The sequence below is a fragment of the Erinaceus europaeus genome, chromosome 14, assembly GCF_950295315.1.
Source record: "Erinaceus europaeus chromosome 14, mEriEur2.1, whole genome shotgun sequence".
In the NCBI taxonomy this organism is placed as follows: Eukaryota; Metazoa; Chordata; class Mammalia; order Eulipotyphla; family Erinaceidae; genus Erinaceus; species Erinaceus europaeus.
The window spans coordinates 29,045,279-29,069,580 of NC_080175.1; the positions used below are offsets into that span (position 1 = coordinate 29,045,279).

At 38.7% G+C, this 24,302-nt stretch overlaps 1 protein-coding gene across 6 annotated transcripts in view; it reads left to right on the plus strand.

Moving 5' to 3' along the window:
* CHUK (component of inhibitor of nuclear factor kappa B kinase complex) overlaps nt 1-24,302 on the plus strand; it is a 45,090-nt gene that overhangs the window by 13,238 nt on the left and 7,550 nt on the right. For 5 of the 6 annotated variants that reach the window (XM_007530266.3, XM_016191362.2, XM_060171488.1 and 2 more), the window contains exons 5-17: nt 34-122; nt 2,499-2,588; nt 2,863-2,987; nt 4,595-4,702; nt 5,746-5,881; nt 8,550-8,744; nt 10,341-10,443; nt 14,072-14,195; nt 14,592-14,743; nt 17,171-17,232; nt 18,403-18,512; nt 21,474-21,523; nt 21,978-22,074. In XM_007530266.3, the coding sequence (XP_007530328.1) occupies nt 34-122; nt 2,499-2,588; nt 2,863-2,987; nt 4,595-4,702; nt 5,746-5,881; nt 8,550-8,744; nt 10,341-10,443; nt 14,072-14,195; nt 14,592-14,743; nt 17,171-17,232; nt 18,403-18,512; nt 21,474-21,523; nt 21,978-22,074 (1,441 nt within the window). The remainder of the gene's footprint in view (nt 1-33; nt 123-2,498; nt 2,589-2,862; nt 2,988-4,594; nt 4,703-5,745; nt 5,882-8,549; nt 8,745-10,340; nt 10,444-14,071; nt 14,196-14,591; nt 14,744-17,170; nt 17,233-18,402; nt 18,513-21,473; nt 21,524-21,977; nt 22,075-24,302) is intronic. The other variant, XM_060171487.1, reaches the window with a different exon arrangement.

The window sequence follows — 24,302 nt, forward strand, 5'->3', positions numbered from 1 at the left end:
ACAACATTTAATTAATTATTTATTTTTTTTTAGGATCTGGGATCCGCTATTTACATGAAAACAAGATTATACATCGTGATTTAAAACCTGAAAACATAGTTCTTCAGGATGTAGGTGGAAAGGTAGGTGAAACTTGAAGAAATTTTCCATGCCTATTAATAGTTTCTCTGATAGTGTTTAAAGTTTGGTGCCTTTCCTGTCCATATACCCATAGCATTCTGTGCTTTTGCTACCCCAGCTCTCACTATACCCAACTGAGCTTTTAGTTTAATTGTTTAGTTGTCTTCTCTGCTCATAGAGTAACTCCATCAGGGAAGGAACTACACTTGTGTCATTTCTGTTTTTTCCAGCACAGTGTCTAGTTGTGACAGTAGGCAATTAATTTGTTACTCCTTAGTGAGCACATCCAAAGCATACACACACATCCTGTGTCTGTTTTACTTTAAGAAAAAAAAAAAAAAAATTAAATGTATTTCTCTCCGCCTCCAGAGTTCTAAGTTCTGTAATTAAATGTTTTTTTAATATTTATTTATTTATTCCCTTTTGTTGTCCTTGTTGTTTTATTGTTGTAGTTATTATTAATGTCATTGTTGTTGGATAGGACAGAGAGAAATGGAGAGAGAAGGGGAAGACAGAGAGGGGGAGAGAAAGATAGACACCTGCAGACCTGCTTCACTGCCTGTGAAGCGACTTTCCTGCATGTAGGGAGCTGGGGGGCTCGAACCAGGATCCTTACTCCTGTCCTTGCGCTTTGCACCACCTGCGCTTAACCCGCTTCACTACAGCCCGACTCCTTCTAAGTTCTGTAATTAAATCAAAATAAAAAACCTTTATTTCTCAAATTCCAAAATGAGTCATCTTGAGAACCAGAAACTGTGAATTGACTCTTTAATAATATTTGTTTTTGTAAGAATGATTTGAGTCCATTTCTTGCTTCTAGTACCCAGTTCTATTTAGATCCAAAAATTCGAGCTTTGAATCGGATTATGTGTTTCTTTTCTTTCTTTTTCTTTTCTTTTCTTTTTTCTTTTTAAAATTTATTTTATTTTATTTCCTTTTGTTGCCCTTGTTGTTTTATTGTTGTAGTTATTACTGTTGTCATCGTTGTTGGATAAGACAGAGAGAAATAGAGAGAGGAGGGGAGGACAGAGAGGGGGAAAGAAAGATAGACACCTGCAGACCTGCTTCACCACCTGTGAAGCGACGCCCCTGCAGGTGGGAAGCCGGGGGCTGGAACCAGGATCCTTACGCCAGTTATTCTGCTTTGTGCCACCTGAGCTTAATCCACTGTGCTACCACCCGACTCCCTTGTGTGTTATTTTTCTTTCCCTTTTTCTTCTTCTCCTCCTTCTCTTTCTCCTCCTCCTCCTCTTTTTTTTTTTAATTATTTTTTTTAAGACTTATTTATTTTTCTTATGGTAGAAAGACCAGAGTGCTACTCTGTATATTGCCACGGATAAAACTCAGGGCCTCTCAGGTGGTTCTGTGCTCTCTCTGCTGAACCCCACTCACTATACCTCCCAACCCTTTCTTCCCAGGCTATTGAGTGTAAGTTTTTTATGTTAAGTGAAAGTGGTGATCATTGAAGGTGATAGAGCTTTGATACATTTATCTCTTAGACCTTTCATATATGCTTGGCACCAATTATCTTTGCTTTTTTTTTTTTTTATCCAAAGACTTTAATATATATATATATATATATATATATATATATATATATATATATATATATATGATTTATCATTGGTTTGTAATACTACAGAATTTTAGGTTTATAACTTCACACTCTATATATGTATAGAACTCAGTGAAGATATTCTTGATGTTAGATACTTTCTTACATCAGTCTACTTTAAGATGGTATGATGCTTTTTCAAGTTTGGAACATACTTTACCCTTTAGTTTAATAGGTCAAGCTTATTCTAAGTATACCAAAACATTAATAACCTATCTATACGTCATTTTTACCATGCACTAGGCACTGTGTTAAATTTTTTTCTTTCACTATTTTATTTATTTATTTATTTTTTTAGATTTTTTTCTTATTTATTTATTTATTTATTTATTTATTTATTTATTTATTATTGGGTAGAGACAGAGAAATCGAGATGGGCGGGGAGATAGAGAGGGAGAGAGTCAGACACCTGCAACCCTGCTTCACCACTGGTGAAGCTTTCCCCTTGCAGGTGGGGACCAGGAGCTTGATCCCGGGTCCTTGTGCTCTGTATTGTGTGCCTTTAACCAGGTGTGTCACCACCTGGCCCCTCTTTCACTATTTTATTGACTCTTAGTAAAGCTTTGAAGTAGAGATTGTTGGTTAATAACATTTTATCAAAAACAGAGACTTTACCTTCTCAAGGGCACATCACTAGTTAAGTAGTGGAGCTCAGACTTAAGTACTTACGTGTTATTATAGAGCCCAAGCGCAGCTACCATTCTCTCTAGAGCACTTGCCTTTACTTTTCAAATTCTCAATCATTTAGTTTATTATTTTGCAGATTATGCATAAAATAATTGATCTGGGATACGCCAAAGATGTTGATCAAGGAAGTTTATGTACATCTTTCGTGGGAACATTACAGTATCTAGTAAGTACTTTCATCCCTCCTTCTCTCCCTTCCTTCTTTCCCTTTTCTCTCTCTCTCTATTTCTTTTCTGTCAGGGATCACACCTAGGACCTCATACATGTAAAATGTGTATTTTTATTACTGAACATGTACATCCCTGACCAGGATATGTGTTATTTCATTGAATTTAGGTATATAAGATTTTTTTCCTAATTTTTGAAGTTCATGCTTATAGTGTTTCTAAAGTAACTTACCTCTTCTAGTGTTAGCATTTAAAACATTTTCTCTTTTTAAGGCTCCTGAGCTCTTTGAGAATAAACCTTATACAGCTACTGTTGATTATTGGAGCTTTGGAACCATGGTGTTTGAATGTATTGCTGGATATAGACCTTTTTTACATCATCTGCAGCCATTTACCTGGTAAGAGATGAAAGAGAATTTGGTGTGCTTAATGGAAATGGAGATTTAAAATTTTCTAAAATTATTTTTTATGAGAGGCAGAGTGAAAAAACAGAGCTTTGTTCATCTCTTTTTTTTTTTTTTTTTTTTTTTTTTACCAGAGCACTGCTCAGCTCTGGTATACAGTGTTGCAGGGGATTGAACCTGGGACTTCGAAGCCTCAAGGCATGACAGTCTGTTTGCATAACCGTTATGCTATCTACCCCTGCACTTGTTCATCTCTAATAGATGGTGGTGCTAGGGATTGAACCTAGGATTTCTTGGGCCTGAGGCATGTAAGTCCAATGTAAAGCCAGTAATCTCCCCAGTCTGTAAATGGAAATTTTTAGTTGCCTATCTGTCCCTTTCTTTCTTCTTATTATTTTGAATAAATGAATTTTATTTACTTTTAAAGTTTTATTTTTAATATATTTATTTACTTTTCATTTGATAGGACAGAGAGAAATTGAGAGGCAAGAGGAGATAGAGTGGGGGCGGGGAGAGAAACCTGTAGCACTGCTTTCAAACTTCCCCTGCAGGTGGGGACTAGGGACATAAGCGTGGGTCTTTGAGCGTGGTAATGTGTGTGCTCAAGCAGGTGCACCACCATCCAGCCCCATTTTTTGTTTATTTGTATTTATTTATATTTTATTGCCACCAGGGATTGCTGGTTCTCTGTGCTTGCATAGTGTATATATTGTTTCTGTTAGCCGTTTCCGTTCCTCCTACCCCCCTCTTTTATTTGTTATGACAAAGAAAGATTTGAGAGAGGACTAGGTGGTAGAGAGGGAGAGAGAAACACCTACAGTGCTGCTTCACTGCTCGTAAGTTTCTTCCCTGCAGGTCAAGTGGGGAGTTGGTACTTGAACCTGGGTCCTTGGACATGATAATATGTGTATGTGTGCTCAACCAAATGTATCACTGCCTAACTCCCTCCTCCTCTCTTTTCTTTAAATGATACAATTGATTTTTAAAAAAATATTTTAAAAATGTTTATTTATTGGATAGAAACAGCCAGAAATCAGGAGGGAAGGGGATGGTAGAGAAGGGAGAGAGACACCTGCAACACTGCTTCACCACTCGCAAAGCTTTCTCCTTGCAGGTGGGGGGCTAGAGGCTTGAACCTTGGTCCTTGCACATTGTAATGTGTACTCAACCAGGTGCGCCACCACCCAGCCCCACAATTGCTTTTTTTTTTTTAAAGAAAGAAACTTTTTTATATTTATTTTCCATTTTGTTGCCCTTGTTGTTTAACATTGTTGTGGTTATTGATGTCATTGTTGTTGGATAGGACAGAGAGAAATGGAGAGAGGAGGGGAAGACAGGGGGGGAGAGAAAGACAGACACCTGCAGGCCTGCTTCACTGCCTGTGAAGTAACTCCTATGCAGGTAGGGAGCCAGGGGCTCAAACCGGGATCCTTCTGCTGGTCCTTGCACTTTGCACCACGTGCACTTAACCCGCTGCGCCACCACCCGACTCCCCACAATTGCTTTTTAAAAGACAAAGCTCAATACAGTTTGAGACAAAAATATTTTAAGAGTGTTTATGAGAATCAAGTTGTCAACTGAGGTAGATTCTGTTTTTATAGGCATGAGAAGATTAAGAAGAAGGATCCCAAGTGTATATTTGCCTGTGAAGAGATGACAGGAGAAGTTCGATTTAGTAGCCATTTACCTCAACCAAATAGTCTTTGTAGGTAAGTGTATTTTAGTTGAGAAGGTTATTTTCAGTTTGCTCTTTCCCCTTCCACTATCTCTCTCTCCCCCCTCCCCTCTCTCTCTTTCTTTCTCTCTCAGGTTTTATTTATTTACTTATGAGAGAGGGAGGGAAAGAGAAAAAAAGAGCTTTACCCTGTCTCATATAATGCTGGGGTTCAAACTTGGGGCATCATGCTTGAGAGTCCAATACTTCATCCATTGCACCACCTTCAGCACAGATCTGATGGAAGCAAAGAACTGCTGCCATTCAGCTGTTTAGCTTAGGTGCTGAGAAGACTCTAGGATGCTGAAGTAAGTGGGTTCTTTGGAGAATGAAACTGCACTGTTTAAGTTTCTAGTAACTGACTTTTACATATGAGTTTTGGATTGACTATTACTTTTTTTATTTTATTGAGAGAGATAACACAGCATCACTCTGCCATTTTTGCATGGTATTGAGATCAAATCTAGGACCGTACATATGTAAGGCATGCCCTCTTCCACTAAACCACTTCCCTGGTACACTGGGTTGTTATTTATTTGTTTGCTTTTATGAAAAATAGAGAAAGAGACAGACCAGAGCATCAGCTCTGGCATGTGGTGGTGCTGGGTTTCAACTTGGGACTTTTGGGACCTCAGGCATGTAAGTCTCCTATCCTGTAATGCTGAGCTAGTTCCCTGGCTCTTTTATTACTATTATTATTATTATTATTATTATTATTTTAATTATTTTTAAAAGTTGTCCTAGTGCAGCCTGGGAGTGGCACAGTAATAGAATTCTGGATTTACAAGCATGAGGCCCTGAGTTCTAGTCTCAGCATTGTGTATACCAGAGTGATACTCTGGTATGTTCCTTCTCTCTCTCTCTCTCTCTCTCTCTATTAAAAAAATTTACTTCTAATAGTTTGATAAATTATTTGAAGATACAAAATGATACAAGAAATGAGGAAGAAAATGGACAATTTATAAAATGACCTTTTTATAATACTAGAGGAAAATTGGAACATAAATGATCCTCTCTCCATTTTTTTATATTTTCTAGCTTAATAGTGGAACCCATGGAAAACTGGCTACAATTGATGCTGAGCTGGGATCCTCAACAGAGGGGAGGACCTGTTGATGTTACTTTGAAGCAGCCGAGATGTTTTGTATTAATGGATTATATTCTGAATTTGAAGGTTAGCTTGAGTGATATTATATCCACTTCATAAGACTTCAATTGAAGTTAAGGAGTTTATTTGAAAAATGAACATGGGCATAATTTAGTAATATTGCCCTATTGCTTATTAGAAAAAAATGGTATACTTAGAACTGAAACTTTTAGATATTTGTACTGAGTCTTCTTGGTTTTACTTCTTTTTTTAAAATATTTATTTATTTCCTTTTGTTGCCCTTGTTTTATTATTGATGTTGTGGTTGTTGGATAGGACAGAGAGAAATGGAGAGAGGAGGGGAAGACAGAGAGGGGGAGAGAAAGATAGACACCTGCAGACTTGCTTTACCGCCTGTGAAGCGACTCTCCTACAGGTGGGGAGCTGGGGCTTCGAACCGGGATCGTTAGGCCGGTCCTTGCGCTTTGCGCCACATGCGCTTAACCCACTGCACTACCACCCGACTCCCCTTGGTTTTACTTCTAAGTAAGTGATTTTTATTAAAATATTCCTTTGAAACATTTCTATTGGTATCATGATCACGTTAACTCATTTAAGTGTAAACATACTGGATTTGGTTTGATGAAGAAGGCTTCTGTCTTGCTTTCTTATCTCTATACTTTCTCATCCTATAGTCTAAACAGCAAGACTTTTTCATCTTCTGAAAATGCTTTCTTGTTCTTCTGTTCAAAAAACTACGTTTCTTTTTGCCTACCCAAGTGTAAGGTTGTCTTGGGTGTGGGGTTTTAATGTAAGTCCACCCCAACTAAGGATTTGCCTTGTATCTGCTTATCTTTTTTAAAATTTTTTAAATATTTATTTATTTTCCCTTTTGTTGCCCTTGTTTTTTTATTGTTGTAGTTATTATTGTTGTTGTTATTGATGTTGTCATTGTTAGATAAGACAGAGAGAAATGGAGAGAGGAGGGGAAGACAGAGGGGGAGAGAAAGACATCTGCAGACCTGCTTCACTGCTAGTGAAGTGACTCCTCTGCAGGTGGGGAGCCAGGACTCGAACCAGGACCCTTCCTACGGTCCTTGCACTTTGCGTCACGTGTGCTTAACCCGTTGTGCTACCACCGACTCCCGTATCTGCTTATCTTAACCTTTACTTCACTTGGAACCATTTTGTCCCTACTCTTTATACCATCAGTCTAATTACTGACTATTGTGCTTAGACACACGCTGTCTTTTGCCCAGAATGATCTCTGTCTGTTAGCTTCTCCATACCTACACTGGCACACAGCTCATCTTTTCTCTCAGTACTCTGCCACATAATTTGTTATTAAATTGTGTTTATTTTCTATATTTCTTGTTTCTGATCATCCTTTCATATCCTTCCAAATAGTGGACAAATATAAATTGTCTACTTCAATGCTAGGTTTGTTTTTTTACCACTTTGATTAATAGTTGCCTATCCTGCCACCATGCCAACTTTACCCTAGTATTTTCTTGATATGAATGAGAAATTTTATTATGTTGACACCAGAAATAGCTCTTCTCTTGTGTTTCTGTGTATATTGATGGCTTATAGTAAATAGGGTTTCTAAAATAAAGATGGAAAATTATAGTCATAAAAAGTCATATTCCATTCCTGTCATACTTTGATAAATAGGAATTTGAGATGATTTCAATATCATTCTTGGATAACTTTGAAAAAGTATTTGGTGGGAAGGGGGTAGATAGCATAATTATGCAAAGAGGCTCTCTTGCCTGAGGCTCCAAAGTCCCAGCTTCAGTCTCCCACACCACCATAAGCCAGAGCTGAACAGTGCTGTGGTAGAAATAAATAAATAAATGAAATTTGGCTTCTTGATTGGATTTTCTTCTACTGTGCCAAAAAATACAAATCATTATTCTATGTGAGAACCAGATAGGACTTGAAAACACCTTTAAGTTATTGGTTGCCTCCCCAAACTTTATTTTTTTAGTCTCCTTTTTCTTCAGATTTGTCAGGGTAATTATATCATCACTTCTACCTTGAAATAGTCTGAGAGCATGGGGACAGAGTCTAGTTTTATTTTGTTTTGCCATCAGAGGTTCTATGCTTGCACTATATTTAAAAAAAATTTTTTTGGTATTATTTTTATTTATTGGATAGAAATTGAGAGGAAAAGGGGGAGGAGATAGAGAGGGAGGGAGATAGAGATCACTTTGGTTAGTACATGTAATGCTAGGGATTGAACTCAGGTCTTCATGCTTGAGAGTCCAACACTACCACCACCCTGGTTTCTGGAGTTTATATTTCTTAATTTTGTACATACTGAGAACTGTGGCATGTTAGTCCTTGGAACTACCTCTTTGTAGTAGATAGTAAACTACTTTTCAGTTTTAAAAATACCACTTTATAATTGTAGAAAATATCACTTTGGAAAATGATTTGGTCTTTTTTGCCACTGAGAAAATAACCTTTTGTATTTAGTAGCCAGCACTGAATCATTCATGTGTCAAATAATCGATCATTGGGCAGGCAAAATAGCTCACTTGGAAGGTTGCCTACTTTGCTCTGTGAGCTGCTCAGGTTCAATCCCAGCCCCCACTGCATTGGAGGAAGCTTCACTGCTGTGATGTCTTTCTCCTTCTCCTTCAGCCCCTCTGCCTCACCTTGTATCTGAAAAAGTTGGGCCTGGTTCAGACTGCAACAAAAGAAGATCAATAGTAAGATCAACAACCACTTCTCTTTTTTCCCACTACAGATAGTACACATCCTAAATATGACGTCAGCAAAGATAATTTCTTTCCTGTTGCCCTCTGATGAAAGTCTTCATTCACTACAGTCACGTATTGAGCGAGAAACTGGAATAAACACGGGTTCTCAGGAGCTGCTTTCAGAAACGGGAATTTCTCTGGATCCTCGGAAACCTGCTTCTCAATGTGTTCTAGATGGAGTCGTAAGAGAATTCTAATATATCTACAATATACAAATCTGTCTGTAGGGCGGGCAAAATAGCTCACTTGGATAGTGTGCTGCTTTGCTATGTGTATGACCCTGGTTTGGACCTGATCCCCACTGCACTGAAGGCAGCTTTGTTGCTGTGATCTCTTACTCTCTCCATTTGCCTCTCTGCCTCTATCTAAAAAGGAAAAAGGGAAAAGAAAAAACAAAGTTTACATAGATGGTTTGTAACCCTAAAACAATTTTATTTATTTGTTTTGCTTATTTCCTTATTTGGTAGTGAGAGCGAGGAGGAGAGAGACACCAGAGCAGTGTTCCAGCACATGTGATGCCAGGAATTGAGCTCAGGACCTCATGCTTGAAAGTCCACCAACTGCTCCACTGCATTACCTCCTGAGCCCCATACCCTGAAAAATTGAAAATGTACTTAGAATTCCTTGAGGGATGGTACACTTCTTATAATTTTAATCTTATTCATTACTCTTATCATTGCTTTTGCAATGTGAACAAAATAGAAAATGAACAGTTGTTTTGGATTTTTGTTTGTTTTGGATTTTATATGGCTTTCTTTCTGGTGTCACTCCTTTCCTCCCTCAATTTTTAACTTTTCACTCTTGAATCCTAGAACCTTGAAATTAGACCAACAGTCTCATAGTTCCTGGTAGAGTATATGGATGGTAAAATATGACTGTGATTATGGCTTGTACATGTTCCTTGTTATCAAATTTTGCAGCCATCACCATAAATTAATTTTAAAACATTTCTGTCTCAGTAAGATCCTTCATATCCAGTAAATTTTAACTTCCATTTTATCTTCCCCAGGCTCTTAGAAAGTTTTACTTTCAGGAGGCTGGGTGGTAGCACACTTGGTTAAGCACACACATTACTATGTGCAAGGACCAGGGTTAGAACCCCTGCTCACCACCTGCAGGGGAGGAGATACTTCACAAGTGGTGAGATAGGTCTGCTGGTGTCTATCTTTCTTTCACCCTCTCCCCCTCTCCCCTCAATTTCTCCCTGTCCTATCAAAACAAAATAAAAAGGAAGGGAATATTAAAATAAACAAATAAAAGGAAAAAGGCCACCAGGAGCAGTGAATTCGTAGTGCCAGCACTGAGTCCCAGTGCTAACCCTGGTGGCAATTAAAAAAAAAAAAAGAATATGTATGTGTGTGTGTGTGTGTGTGTGTATTTCTATCTAAAGATTTGCCTTTTCTGAACATATATAAATGGAATCATGTAATTTATTGTCTCTGGTATCTGACTTACTTCATTTCTCATTATGTTTTTGAGGTTCTTTCATAGCATAAACTTTGCCTATTTCTTTTTGATTACTGACTAGCATTCCTATTGTATAGAGATGTATTGTTATATCTGGGTTTTTTGCTTTTATTCTTTTGATCCTAGTGATTGTTTTTCTTTGTAACTCATACTACAGTTATTTTTATTAAACAAAAGTTTAAACCCTAAAATCTGTAAGATGCTTGCTAATGAACATTGTTTTTGTTCATTTGCATGTGAAAATTTGAAATCTGTTGCTTAAGTACTTAGAGGATCTAAGATTTTCAAGAATCTTTAAAATTCTTTTTCAGAGAGGCTGTGATAGCTATATGGTTTATTTGTTTGATAAAAGTAAGACTGTATATGAAGGACCATTTGCTTCCAGAAGTTTATCTGAGTGTGTAAATTATATTGGTAAGTATAGTCCACTTACTGACTGAACTTTAAATCTAAAGTAAACTGTTTGGGGGACTGGAAGATAGTTCAACCATTAGGACACATGCCTCAACCATGAAGTAATATAATTTTGACTCAGCATAACTAGTAGAACTGGTTCTTTGGTATTCCTTTTCTGTCTGTATTTCAGGTCTCTTGTGTTAAGAAATGAGGCTATGTCATGCCTGAAGCTCCAAAGTCCTAGGTTCAGTTCCCTACACCACCATAAGCCAGAGCTAACTGGTGCTCCGGTACAAAGAGAGAGAAAGAGAAAGAAATGCAACTATGTAGCTTTGAAGATGAAAATGCAGATTTTAAATCACTACCAGACCCTCTCACTTAGGGGCAGCGTATTTTCCTGTGGATGGGCTTATGACAGAAAGAAGGACGAATAAGTATGAATTCAGCTTATTGTTTAACCACTGTGCTGTCACTCATTTGTAAAGTTAAGAATAAAATTAAAAAAGGAAACAAAAATAAAATAAAATTGGAGGACTGAAGAGTTTGTGCACCAGATAGGGCACCTTCTTGTGTGGTGCACAGCCGAGCTTCATGCTGTAGTACCTTGTGGAAATCGCCATGATACAGGAGGAATCTCAAGTACCGCGCTCTTTCCCTCTCTCTCTCTCTCTCTGAATGAAAAAGTGGCTTCTAATGGTGAAACTGCACATTTGAGGTCCAACTTCTCCTTCTCCCCCCGCCACATACACTGAGCATGAGGGCTACAGCTACATACTCTTTATTCTTACTTACTTTTTTATTTTCTTTGGAATATTTGTTCTTTAAAAAAATATTTATTATTTACTGAATTGAATATTTCTTGTAAATTGAGGTACAATTTTTCAACAGTGGAATGCACAGAGCCTCTATCTTAACTCTTGATAATTGTTTATACCTGTGTATTCCACACCACAACCAAAATATAAAACATTTCGTTTATTTCACAGTGTTTTCTTTTTCTTCTTTTTTTTTCTTTTTTTTCTTTTTTGCCTCCAGGGTTATTGCTGGGGCTCAGTGCCTGCACCATGAATCTACTGCTCCTGGAGGCCATTTTTCCCCCTTTTGTTGCCCTTGCTGTTGTAGCCTTGTTGTGGTTATTATTGTTGTTGATGATGTCATTCGTTGTTGAATAGGACAGAGAGAAATGGAGAGAGGAGGGGAAGATAGAGAGGGGGAGAGAAAGGTAGACACCTGTAGACCTGCTTCACCGCCTGTGAAGCGACTCCCCTGCAGGTGGGGAGGCGGGGGCTAGAACCGGGATCCTTACGCAGCTCCCTGCGCTTTGCGCCACGTGTGCTTAACCCGCTGCACTACCGCCCGGCCTGTTTCAGAGTGTTTTCTCAAAAAATTGCCTCTCAATTTTTTTTTTTAAATACCACCAAGGTTGTTTCTGGGGTTTGGTACCTGTGTAATGAATCCACTATTCTCAGCAGTTCCCCCCCCCTTTTTCCTCCTCACCTATTATAATAGAGAAAGAAATAAGGTGAGGGAGAGAGGGAGAGGGAGAGAGAGAAAGAGACACCTGCAGATGGTTGTACTGCTCATGAAGCTTCCCCCCTGCAGGTGGGAACCAAGTGCTCTCTCTAACTTAGGGCCTTCTCCAAAATTAAATTTTTAATTTTCATTTTTTGTACTAATAGAATTATCGTTATCACTTATTTTTTCCATTTTGTTGCCCTTGTTTTTTATCGTCGTCATTGTTGTTGTTGTTATTGCTGTCATTGGATAGGACAGAGAGAAATGGAGAGAGGAGAGGAAGACAGAAAAGGGGAGAGAAAGATAGACACCTGCAGACCTGCTTCACCGCCTGTGAAGCGACTCCTCTGCAGGTGGGGAGCCGGGGGCTCGAACCGGGATCCTTTTGTCGGTCCTTGAGCTTTGTGCCATGTGCGCTTAACCCGCTGTGCTACCGCCGGACTCCCTAGAATTGTTTTTAAAGAACAGTTTAATTTAGTTGAGCAGATAGAGTTCTTTATCATGTTTTTCTCCCTCAATGCTCATTCCTGTTATTAAAATCTTACTATGGTATCATATTTGTTATAATTCACAAGCCAATATCCTATTAACTATAGTCCAAGCTTTATTCAGATTTCCTTAAAAATTTGTTTGTTTTGTTATCCATAAACCATTTATTGGAGTGATCCGGGAGGTGGCACAGTGGATAAGGCATTGGACTCTCAAGCATGAGGTCCTGAGTTCAGTCCCCGGCAGCACATATACCAAAGTGATGTCTGGTTCTTTCTCTCTCTCCTATTATTTCTCATGAATCAATAAATAAAAATTTTAAAAAATTATTGGATACCTGCATTATACCAAGTACCATTTATGGAATACAGAATTTTCACATTTTTTTCTTTGCTTGATGTACTCATAGAATAGCTTAGAGGTAGCTGGAGGATAACTACTTATAATATCAGAAAAGATTTCAAATATACTTATATTTAAGCATAATTGTGTCTCATAATAAAGATTAGCTGAAAGTGAACTAGTTTCACAAAGGAGAGAATATATAAATTGAGTCTGGAAAGATCATGTAGGAAGCCACTATCTTATAATACATGCAATTGATTGTTTTGAGAATCTAAACTGTAATGTACCTATATGCAAAGCATACTGATTATGAAGGTATAATAAGTAACAAAATCTCAGACAGAGGCCAGGAGATAGCTCTCCTGCTGGAACATACATCTTATGCAAGAAAACTCAGGTTTGAGCTCCAGCGCCACATGGGAGCAACACATATGGCAGTTTGTGGCTGTGCCTCCCCCCCCCTTTCCCTCTCCCTCTTCAGTGTTTCTTAATCTTAAGTTAAAAGGAAAAAAAAGTATAGCTGGATAAGTGACTTTGTATAAGCACAAAGCCCCATGAAGTCAAAAGCAAAATCCTTAGACAAAAAAATTAAGTAGCAATGAATTTATTAATTCTCATAATAAAAGTTTCAGAAATAAAATGACCTTTAATTCCTCCCATATTTTCTCTTCGCCATCCTTAGTTCTGGTTTTATCTTTGAGTTGGTGACATAAGCAATATAGCAGTTCTAACTACCCTTCAAGAAAGTTAAGATAGGCTGAGGAGAAGACAGATCAATCCTCTTGCTTTATCTTAGGAGTAGAGGCAGGTTTCCTTGGTTTTGATTTGGTATAATATTTTGGTTCCATGATCTTTTCCAGGATACTACATTACATTTAGTTGCTATGTCTCCTTACATCTCCTTTTGGTTAACAGTTCTTCAGACTTCCTTTATTCTTGATGACCTTGACAAGTATTGAGGAGTACAACACGTGCTTGTAGGATGTCCCTCTGTTCTATTGTCTGATTTAAAAAAAATATTTAATAATTAGAGACTAAAGGAAAGAGTGAACCACCCTACTCTGGGGATTGAACTCAGGACCTTATGCTTAAAAGTCCAGTGCTTTATCCACTGTACCACTTCCAGGCCTCTTGTTTGACTCATAAATGTATATTGAACTAGATAAGGATAAAGTAGTAGCAAGTAGATCTACCTAGCATCTGTGGAAATAGTGTTGTATAAATAGGGAATAACAAAGAATGCTAAGTAAACTGAAAAGTAACTCCCCCTTCCTTTTTCTTATTTTCTTGCATTTAGTACAGGACAGCAAAATACAGCTTCCAATTATACAGCTGCGTAAAGTATGGGCAGAAGCAGTGAACTATGTGTCTGGACTAAAAGAAGACTATAGCAGGCTCTTTCAGGGACAAAGAGCAGCAATGTAAGTAAATTCTGTTGCTTATAGGTACAGTCTGATTTACATCAATGGTGAAGAATTTATCTTGGCAGTTTATACATATTCTATGTAATACTAAAATACTCAATTAATTTGAAATTCGATACTTTGACCAGACTTGTAAACTTCATTTAATGGTCTTAAATTTAATCATTCGATAGCAATGGCTTGAGAGTAGTCCCTGAAGGATTTTATTAAGAGATGGTTTTATTATCATAGACTATCACAGGGGGTCTTTAGAGATCGGGTTGTACAGTTTAGCTGTTTCTCAGAAACATAATAGAAACTTAGCCTTAACTTATAACAGTTAAGTTTTAGGACTTTTGTCTAATATTTCTGAAGTATTGATTTTTTTTTTTTTCCTTTTGGGCTGTGGTTTAGGTTAAGTCTTCTTAGATATAATGCTAACTTGACAAAAATGAAGAACACTTTGATTTCAGCATCTCAGCAACTGAAAGCTAAATTGGAGTTTTTTCACAAAAGTATTCAACTTGACTTGGAAAGATATAGTGAGCAGATGACTTATGGAATATGTAAGTGTTTGGGTTACGCATTTGAAAGAAGTGTCTAATTTCTTGAAACATTTTGCTAGTTTCCTTTCTTGACTCCTTGCCAATTGTTTCACATTTCATTTGTGGTAGAATAAGAGATGGGGAACTCATATCATTATAAACTGCATCTGTGTTGTATGTTAACTCCTTTTAATGTCTTTTTTTTTTTTAAGTTCTATTTATATGTTTTCATGAGACACCAGAACCTGTTGCTCTGACATATGGTAGTGCTGGGGGTTGAACCATGGACCTCTAGGCCTTAGGCATAAAAGTCTTGTGTGTTGCCACGGGCTTCATATACCCTCCCTTCCCCTCCCCTCCCCTCCCCTCCCCTCCCCTTCCTTCTATCTTATTTTATTTTTAATATTTATTCCCTTTTGTTACCCTTGTTTTATTGTTGTAGTTGTTGTTATTGATGTTGTCATTGGATAGAACAGAGAGAAATGGAGAGAGGCGGGGAAGACAGAGAGGGGGATAAAAAGATAGACACCTGCAGACCTGCTTCACCACTTGTGAAGTGACTCCCTTGCAGGTGGGGAGCCGGGGGCTCGAACTGGGATCCTTACACCGGTTCTTGTGCTTTGTGCCACCTGCACTTAACCCGCTGTGCTACCACCCGGCTCCCCTTTTATTTTATTTTTTAAAATATGTATTTATTTATTGGCTAGAGAGAAATTAAGAGGCAAGGGAGAAATTGGAAGAGAGAGAGAGAGAGAGAGAAGCTTTTGAAGCTTCCCCCCCTTGGAGGTGGAGACAGGTGGTTTAAACAAGTAATGTAATATGTGCACTCTACTAGGTATGCCACTGCTCGGCCTCCTCCCCCACCCCACCCCCAGCTTTACATTTCTTTTTTCTCAGAATGGCATTAAAATTGTTTACTTCAATAAAAATAGAAAAGTGGTTTGAGAATCTGTGATTTTTTTTACATCTTAAAATAGATACATCTATACTAGCATGACTTTTTTTTTTTTTTACCACCAGGGCTCTGTGCCTACATGATGAATCGCCACCCCTCTCCCCGCCCCGCTTCTTTTTCTTTTATGTTAGAGACAGAGAGGAGGAAGACACCAGCAGCCTCCTTCACCCAAGCTTCCATGGGGCTTGAACCAGGGTCCTCAGGCATGGTAATTTGTGTGCTTTACCAGCTGCTCCACTTCCCAGGCCCTAGTGTAACTACTTTAGTCAGAGAAGTCTTTTTTTTTTTTAATATTTTAGTTATTTATTCATGAGAAAGATAGGAGGAGAGAGAAAGAACCAGATATCACTCTGGTACATGTGCTGCCAGGGATTGAACACAAGACCTCATGCTTGAGAGTCCAGTGCTTTATCTACTGCGCCACCTCCCGGACCACATCAGAGAAGTCTTAAATTAATTATATTTCTGATAGAGACAGACAGAGAGAAAGAGAAGGAAACCAGGGGCCAGGTGGTGGTGCACCTTTTTAAGTGCACACATTACAGTGCACAGGGGTCTCAGTTCAAGCCACTGGTCCCCACCTTCAGGGGGAGCTTCTCAAGTGGTGAAGCAAGGCTGCAGGTGTCTCAATCTTTTCCCTTATCTCTTCCTCCCTTCTCAGTTTCACTTAAAAAAATTTTGTTGTTGTTGTTGTTGTTGTTAATTGGATAGGGACAGCCGGAAATTGAGAGGGTAGGGCGAGGTAGAGAGGGAGAGAGACTTTTTCACCACTCACAAGCTTTTCCCCCTGCAGGTGGGAACCTGGGTCATTGAGTCCTTCTCAGTTTCTCTCTGTCTCTATCTAATAAATAAATAAGAAGGGCAGGACAGACAGCATAATAGTTATACAAAGAGACTCTCGTGCCTGAGACTCTGAAGGAGGGGTAGTTTTTTTTTAATATTCTTTTATAATGTTTAACATGTTATTTGTTTATTTATTTATTTATTTATCAATCATCTTTAATAGTTTTCTAGGGCTGCCATAACAAGTTACCACAAAGTAAGTGACTTACAACAGAAAATTACCTCACAATCTCAGAGTATTAAAGTCCTAATTCAAGTGCCATGATCCTTCCTGAAAGTTTGGAAAAAAGAATCCTTTCTTGCTTGTGTTGTAGCTCTTGAATCTGCTTCCATCATCATATGTCTGTGTATCTGTTCTTTATCACTTGTCTTATATGGACACTAGTAATACTGCATGAAGAGTCTACTCTACTCCTGGATGATTTTACTTTAATTTAGTTAATTGCATTTGCATTGATCTTATTTACAAATTAGGCCAGATTTTGACAGACTTCAGTTAGGACTGTATGATTTTTGAAGGATGATTCAATCAATAACACAATTTTTCATGTTGGTATGGCAAGGAGATAATTAGAAATTAAGGTTACACCTTTACTAGACTGTGTCTGTTTCTGAGATAATCAATTTAGTCTTTTTTTTTTTTTTTTTAGCCTCAGAAAAAATGTTAAAAGCATGGAAGGAAATGGAAGAGAAGGCTATACACTATGCTGAGGTAAAATTACTGAGCTTTTTTTAATGTGCTTATTAATTTCTTAAAGGTTTCATCTTTGGTTTTGCTATAAAGAATATTTTTTCTTGGGCAGGGATAGATAGCATAATGGTTATGCAAACAGACTGTCATTTCTGAGGCTTTGAAGTCCCAGGTTCAATGCCCTGCACCACCATAAGCCAGAGCTGATTAGTGCTCTGGTAAAAAAAATATGTGTGTGTGTGTGTGTGTGTGTGTATTTTTCTTGTCATTCAGGTAAATCAGATATCTAGAGGATGTTTGGATATAGAATGAGATAGTGGATAGGGAAAGAGAGAGGCAGGCTGGGAGTATGGATCGACCTGTCGACACTCATGTTCTATCTTTCTCTTCCCCTCTCTGTCCATTTGTCTCTATCCTATCTAACGACGACGACATCAATAACAAAAACAATAAAAGACAAGGGCAACAAAAGGGAAAATAAATAAATATAAAAAAAAACAAAGTCATGCAGATTAAATAGGATTAAATAATAAATGGTAGGTGTTACAGTTACTTTAATGGTGGTTTAATTAAGAAAGCTGTACATTCTGATCTTAGTCACAGCTTATATTTACATTGCTTTAATAATCAATAGTATTCCTTTCGGCTCTTGAAATTAAGCTTGTTTGAACAAAGATTGTATCACCCATGGAAATAGATCAAGCTCAAGGTAGCAGAATTATTCCTTACCCCTTGCATCTATTATTAGTCCTACTAAATTTTTGCTTTTCTTAATTCCAGTATTTATCTTGAGGACATGGCTATAACATTTGATATTCTTGGATGGGAAATCTAGTCTTTATCTTTTAGTCTTGTTATTCTAGAAAGGAGAAAATTAGAAGCAATGAAAACCACAGGACAATGAAAACCACTGCTTTTTATGTTTTGTTAATGAAACCCATATTTTTGCTCCTTAGAAAAAGAGTGAACCATAGTAGTTAACTGTTGTCAGAAAAGAGAAACATAGGAATAAGTGTGTTCTCATATGAAAGATTATGTGTCAGAATCTCAATGGTAAAAAGGCTTGAGCAAAATCATTTTCATATTAAGTCATTTCATCTTCTGTGTATTCAAGCCATTCACAAAGGTCTAAGTTCTTTTCTAGGTTGTGTGGAGGTGACCGTGTCATATAAATGTTTCATCATGTTATAGGTGGGTGTTATTGGCTACCTGGAGGATCAGATCATGTCCCTGCACACTGAAATCATGGAGCTACAGAAGAGCCCCTATGGAAGACGTCAGGGAGACCTGATGGAATCTCTGTAAGGATGTACTCATTTTGACATTGGTGTCTCCCCCCCCCCCCTTTTATAAAAACAGAACTAAGACGGAAAGGAAAGACAGAGAGAAAAAGATATCTGGGGGGGTTGGGCGCAGTGTGTTAAGCGCATGTGGCGCAAAGCACAGGGACCGGCGTAAGGATGCCGGTTCAAGCCTCAGCTCCCCACCTGCAGGGGAGTTGCTTCACAGGCGGTGAAGCAGGTCTACTGGTGTCTATCTTTCTCTCCCCCTCTCTGTCTTCCCCTCCTCTCTCCATTTCTCTCTGTCCTATCCAACAACGAACAACATCAACAATGGCAATAATAATAATACCCACAACGAGGCTACAACAACAAGGGCAACAAAAAGGGGGGAAAAATGGCCTCCAGGAGCGGTGGATTCATGGTGCAGGCACCGAGCCCAGCAATAACCCTGGAGGAAAAAAAAAAAAAAGATATCTGTAGCACTGCTTCTCCATTTGTGTTTTCCACCTACAGGAGGGAATTGGGAGCTTGAACCTGGGGCCTTGCACATGGTAATGTGTGCACTCTACTGGGTATGCCGCTGCAAGAGTCTTTCTCTCCCCCTCTGTCTTCCCCTCCTCTCTCCATTTCTCTGTCTTATACAACAACAACATCAATAACAATAATAACTACAACAATAAAACAAGGACAACAAAAGGGAAAAAATAAATTAAAAAAAAAGATTGTTGCAGTGGATAGATTTTATTTTTTGATATTGCAGATAGAAACAGAGAAACTGGGAGTTGGGCTGTAGTGCAGCGGGCTAAGCGCAGGTGGTGCAAAGCACAAGGATCAGCATAAGGATCCCAGCTCGAACCCCAGCTCCCCACCTGCAGGGGAGTCGCTTCACAGGCGGTGAAGCAAGTATGCAGGTGTCTATCTTTCTCTCCTCCTCTCTGTCTTCCCCTCCTCTCTCCATTTCTCTCTGTCCTATCCAACAACAAATGACATCAACAACAATGATAACCACAAGAAGGCTACAAAAACAAGGGCAACAAAAGGGAATAAATAAATAAAATAAATATTAAAAGAAACAGAGAAACTGAGAGGGAGAGAGGGAGATACCTGCAGCACTACTTCACTGCTTGTGAAGTTTTCCCCCTGCAAATGGCGACTGGGTGGTGTTAATAATTTTTTAAAAATAGATTTATTTTATTATTTTGTAAGAGATAGGTAGATGGGGGGGGGGGGGGTGAGAGTAGCACTCTAGGATTTGTGGTGCCAGGGATTGAACTTGCGGCCTCATGCTTGTGAGTCCATAGCTCTACTCCTATTCTATCTCTCAGGCCATAGTGTCTGGGATTTTTTTTGTAGTAGATTTTTTTTCTCTGCATTCATTTAGGAGATTAAACCTTTGTATGGTTCTTTTTAAAAAAAAAAAATTATTGGGAGATTAATGGTTTACAGTCAACAGTATAATACAATAGTTTGTACATGCGGAACATCTCCACGTAACAGTACAACCCCCACTAGGTCCTCCTCTGCCATCATGTTCCAGGACCTGAACCCCACTCCCCCATCCCAGAGTCTTTTACTTGGGTGCAGTACACCAACTGTATGGTTCTTTATTTATGCCTTTTCTTTTGTCAAATATGTATTGACATCATATTAGAAACATTTTTTTTCTTCTTTTGAAATACATTTTTAGATCACTATATTGGGAGCATATTGGTTTATAAGATTTTTGTCATCTTCCTGTGATAGGTGAGAGTATGCTGTAGCCTTTGCTAACTCATTATCTTCTTCCACTATAGGTCGCCCCCCACCCCCTTCTGCCCTCCTCCTTTAGAGAGAGCCCTTGGTTCTTCTGCAATACACATAGCTCATTAAACATCTCCTCCTTCACATTCCCTTTCTTTGTTTCCTAAGTTCCACCTATGAGTAATGTCTTCCAGTATTCATCCTGTTCCCATAGCATCATATTTTGTAGGGAACTTTTTTCTTTTTCTTTCTTTTTTTTTTTTAAGATTTTATTTATTTATTTATTTATTTATTTATGAGAAAGGTAGGGGAGAGAGAGAAAGAACCAGACATCACTCTGGTACATGTGCTGCCAGGGACCGAACTCAGGACCTTATGCTTGAGAGTCTAGTGCCTTAGCCACTGCGCCACCTCCTGGACCACCTTTTTTTCTTTTTGTCTCCAGGGTTATTACTGGGGCTCGTTGCCTGCACTATGAATCCACTGCTCCTGGAGGCTATTTTTTCCCTTTTGTTGCTCTTGTTGTTTATTGTTGTTGTTGTTGTTGTTGGATAGGACAAAGAGAAATGGAGAGAGGAGGGGAAGACAGAGAGGGGGAGAGAAAGACAGATACCTGCAGACCTGCTTTACCGCTTGTGAAGAGACCCCCTACAGGTGGGGAGTCGGAGGCTTGAACCGGGATACTTACACTGGTCCTTTTTGCACCTTGTGCACTTAACGTGCGGCACTACCGCCTGGTCCATGGGAACTTTTTTCTTAGTCACAGAAAAAATTGGAAATGATTGGGTTTATTTTTGCTTTTTTAATCAAAACATTTTCATGTGAGTATAAATAATTGGTCAAATATTCTAAGCTACAAATTATTACCTTATATTTTTGTACCATATTTTTGCTCCTAGATACTATCTATTAAATGGCATGTGTGTGATTAGTATATTAAATATTTGGATTAGAAACCTCAGAATTTTTTTTTCTCTAATCACAGATCATACTTTTTGCACATTAAATATTTATGATGCAAGAATGTTGTATATTATAGTGTGAGATAAGAGCAGCATGAAGTACATTAAACTTTGTATTTTAATATCTTATTACTTGATGAAGTACTCTACAAAATATTTGTTGTCAATGTGTATGTTTTAAAGTTACTCTTCAGATAATAGCTGGTCATTACAAGTATGTATTTTTAGAGTTATTAAAGTATCTTCAAACACAGAAGCATATTTTTCTTTTTTATAGGGAACAGCGTGCCATTGATTTATATAAGCAATTAAAACATAGACCTCCAGGTAAGACATTCTCATCAGTATGTACAGTAACATTTTGGGAAACCATCACTAGTTTAACAGGTTCATGGGTTTGGATTGTAAATCTGTTGTTTTTTTTTTCCAACTTAATTTTAAAGATTTGATTACTTATTTAATGAGAATGAGTGTGGAAAGATGGGGGAAGGAGAGAGAAAGTATTGTTAAGAATATATATATTTGGTCAGGCAGTGGCACACTGGTTAAGCGCACTTATTATAGTGCACAAGGACCAAGGTTCAAGCCCCTGGTCCCCACCTGCAGGGGGAAAGCTTCATGAGTGGTGAAGCAGGGTGTGCAGGTGTCTCTCTGTCTCTTTCCCTCTCCCTCCCTTCTCAGTTTCTCTGTTTCTATCTAATAAGTAAATAAAGAATATACGTGTGTGTGTGTGTGTGTGTGTGTGTGTGTGTTTATAACTACTGACTGAGGTCTTTTATAGATCACTCCTATAGTGACAGCACGGATATGGTGAAGATCATTGTGCATACTGTGCAGAGCCAGGACCGGGTTCTCAAGGAGTTGTTTGGTCATCTCAGGTAGTAAAATTGTATTATTGCTTATTGAAAAACCTGGGGATTTAAAAAAAATTTATTTATTTCCTTTTTGTTGCCCTTGTTTTTACTGTTCTTGTAGTTATTATTGTTGTTATTGTCATTGTTGGATAGGACAGAGATAAATGGAGAGAGGAGGGGGAGAGAAAGACACCTGCAGACCTGCTTTACTGCTTGTGAAGTGACTCCCCTGCAGGTGGGGAGCCGGGTGCTCGAACAGGAATCCTCACAGGTGCTTTGTGCCATGTGTGCTTAACCTGCTGTGCTACTGTCTGACTCCCTTTTTTTTTTATTGGGGGGATTAATAGCTTACATCATATACAGTTGTAGATACATGTCTAAAATATCTGTTTTCTTTATTTATTTCTTTTTTTATAATACTTTATTTTAATGAGAAATACATGAGGGGGGGGAAGAAAGAAACCGGAGCTCTGCTCAGTTTTGGCTTATGAGGATTGAACCTGGGACTTCAAAGCCTTAGGCATGAAAGGTGTGTTTCCATAACCATTATGCTGTCTCCTCAGTCCAGATTTCCTCAGTTTTCTGCAACACACTCACTCCCATCCTATGTCCTGCACCACCATCATGCACCAGGACCTGAAAGCAGTCTCATCCCCAAGTCCTTTATTTTGGTGCAGTACACCAAACCTAGTTTAACTTCTACTTTGTGTTTCCCTTTCTGTTCTTATTTCTCAACTTTTGTCCATGTGTGTGATCATCCCATATTCATCAGTTCTTCTCTTTCTGGTTTATCTCACTTAACATGATTTCTTCAAGCTCTCTCCAAGATGAGGTGAAGAAGGTGAATTCACCATTTTTAACAACTGGGTTGTATTCCACTGTGTATATAGACCACAACTTTCTTAGCTACTCATTTGTTGTTGGACACCTAGGTTGCTTCCAGGTTTTTCATCATTACAAATTGTGCTGGTATGAACATAGGTGTACACAGATCTTTCTGATACATATATATATTTTTGCCTCCAGGGTTATCACTGAGTCTTGGTGCTGGCACTACAAATCCACTACTCCTTGAGGCTATTATTTATTTATTTATTTATTTTCCCTTTTGTTGCCCTTGTTTTTATGTTGTTATAGGTATTGTTGCTTTGTTGATGTCATCGTCATTGGATAGGACAGAGAGAAATGGAGAGAGGAGGGGAAGACAGAGGGGGAGAGAAAGATAGACACCTGCAGACCTGCTTCACTGCCTGTGAAGCGACTCACCCTGAAGGTGGGGAGCCGGGGGCTCGAACTGGGATCCTTGCCCAGTCCCTGCACTTTGCGCCACGTGCGCTTAACCCGCTGCGCTACTGCTTGACTCCCTCCTAGAGGCTATTTTTTCCCTTTTTGTTGCCCTTGTTTTTATCGTTGTTGTTATTATTGTTGTTATTGCTGTTGGATAGGACAGAGAGAAATCGAGAGAGGAGGGGAAGACGGGGAGAGAGCCACCTGAAGACCTGCTTCGCCACTTGTGAGGCGACCCCCGCAGGTGGGGAGCCTGGGGCTCTAACCGGGCTCCTTAGGCTGCTTCTAGTGCTTCGAGCCATGTGTGCTTAATCTGCTGCACTACTGCCCAGCCCCTTTGCTTTATATTTACTTGATAGAGACAGAGAAATATTGAGGTGAAAGGGGAAGAGAGAGAAAGAGAGACACTTGCAGCACTATTTCACCACTTGTGAAACTTTTCCTCTAAAGGTGGTGACTTGGTTCTTGAACCTGGGTCCTTGAGCATTGTAATATGTGTGCTCAACCATTATTATTATTATTTATTTTCCTTTTTGTTTCCCTTAGTGTTTTTTTTTTTTAATTGTGTAGTAGTTATTATTGCAGTTATTAATGTCGTCATTGTTGGATATGACAGAGAGAAATGGAGAGAGGAGGAGAAGACAAAGGGGGGAGAGAAGTATAGACACCAGCAGACCTGCTTCACTGCCTGTGAAGCAACTCCCCTGCAGGTGGGGAGCCAGAGGCTGGAACCGAGATCCTTACGCGGGTCCTTGGACTTCGCGCCAAGTGTGCTTAACCTGCTGCACTACCACCCGACTCCCAATTATCCTTTTTTTTTTTTTTTAAAGATTTTTTATTAATATTTCTTTATTCCCTTTTGTTGCCCTTGTTGTTTTATTGCTGTAGTTATTACTGATGTAGTCGTTGTTGGACAGAACAGAGAGAAATGGAGAGAGGAGGGGAAGACAGAGATGGGGAGAGAA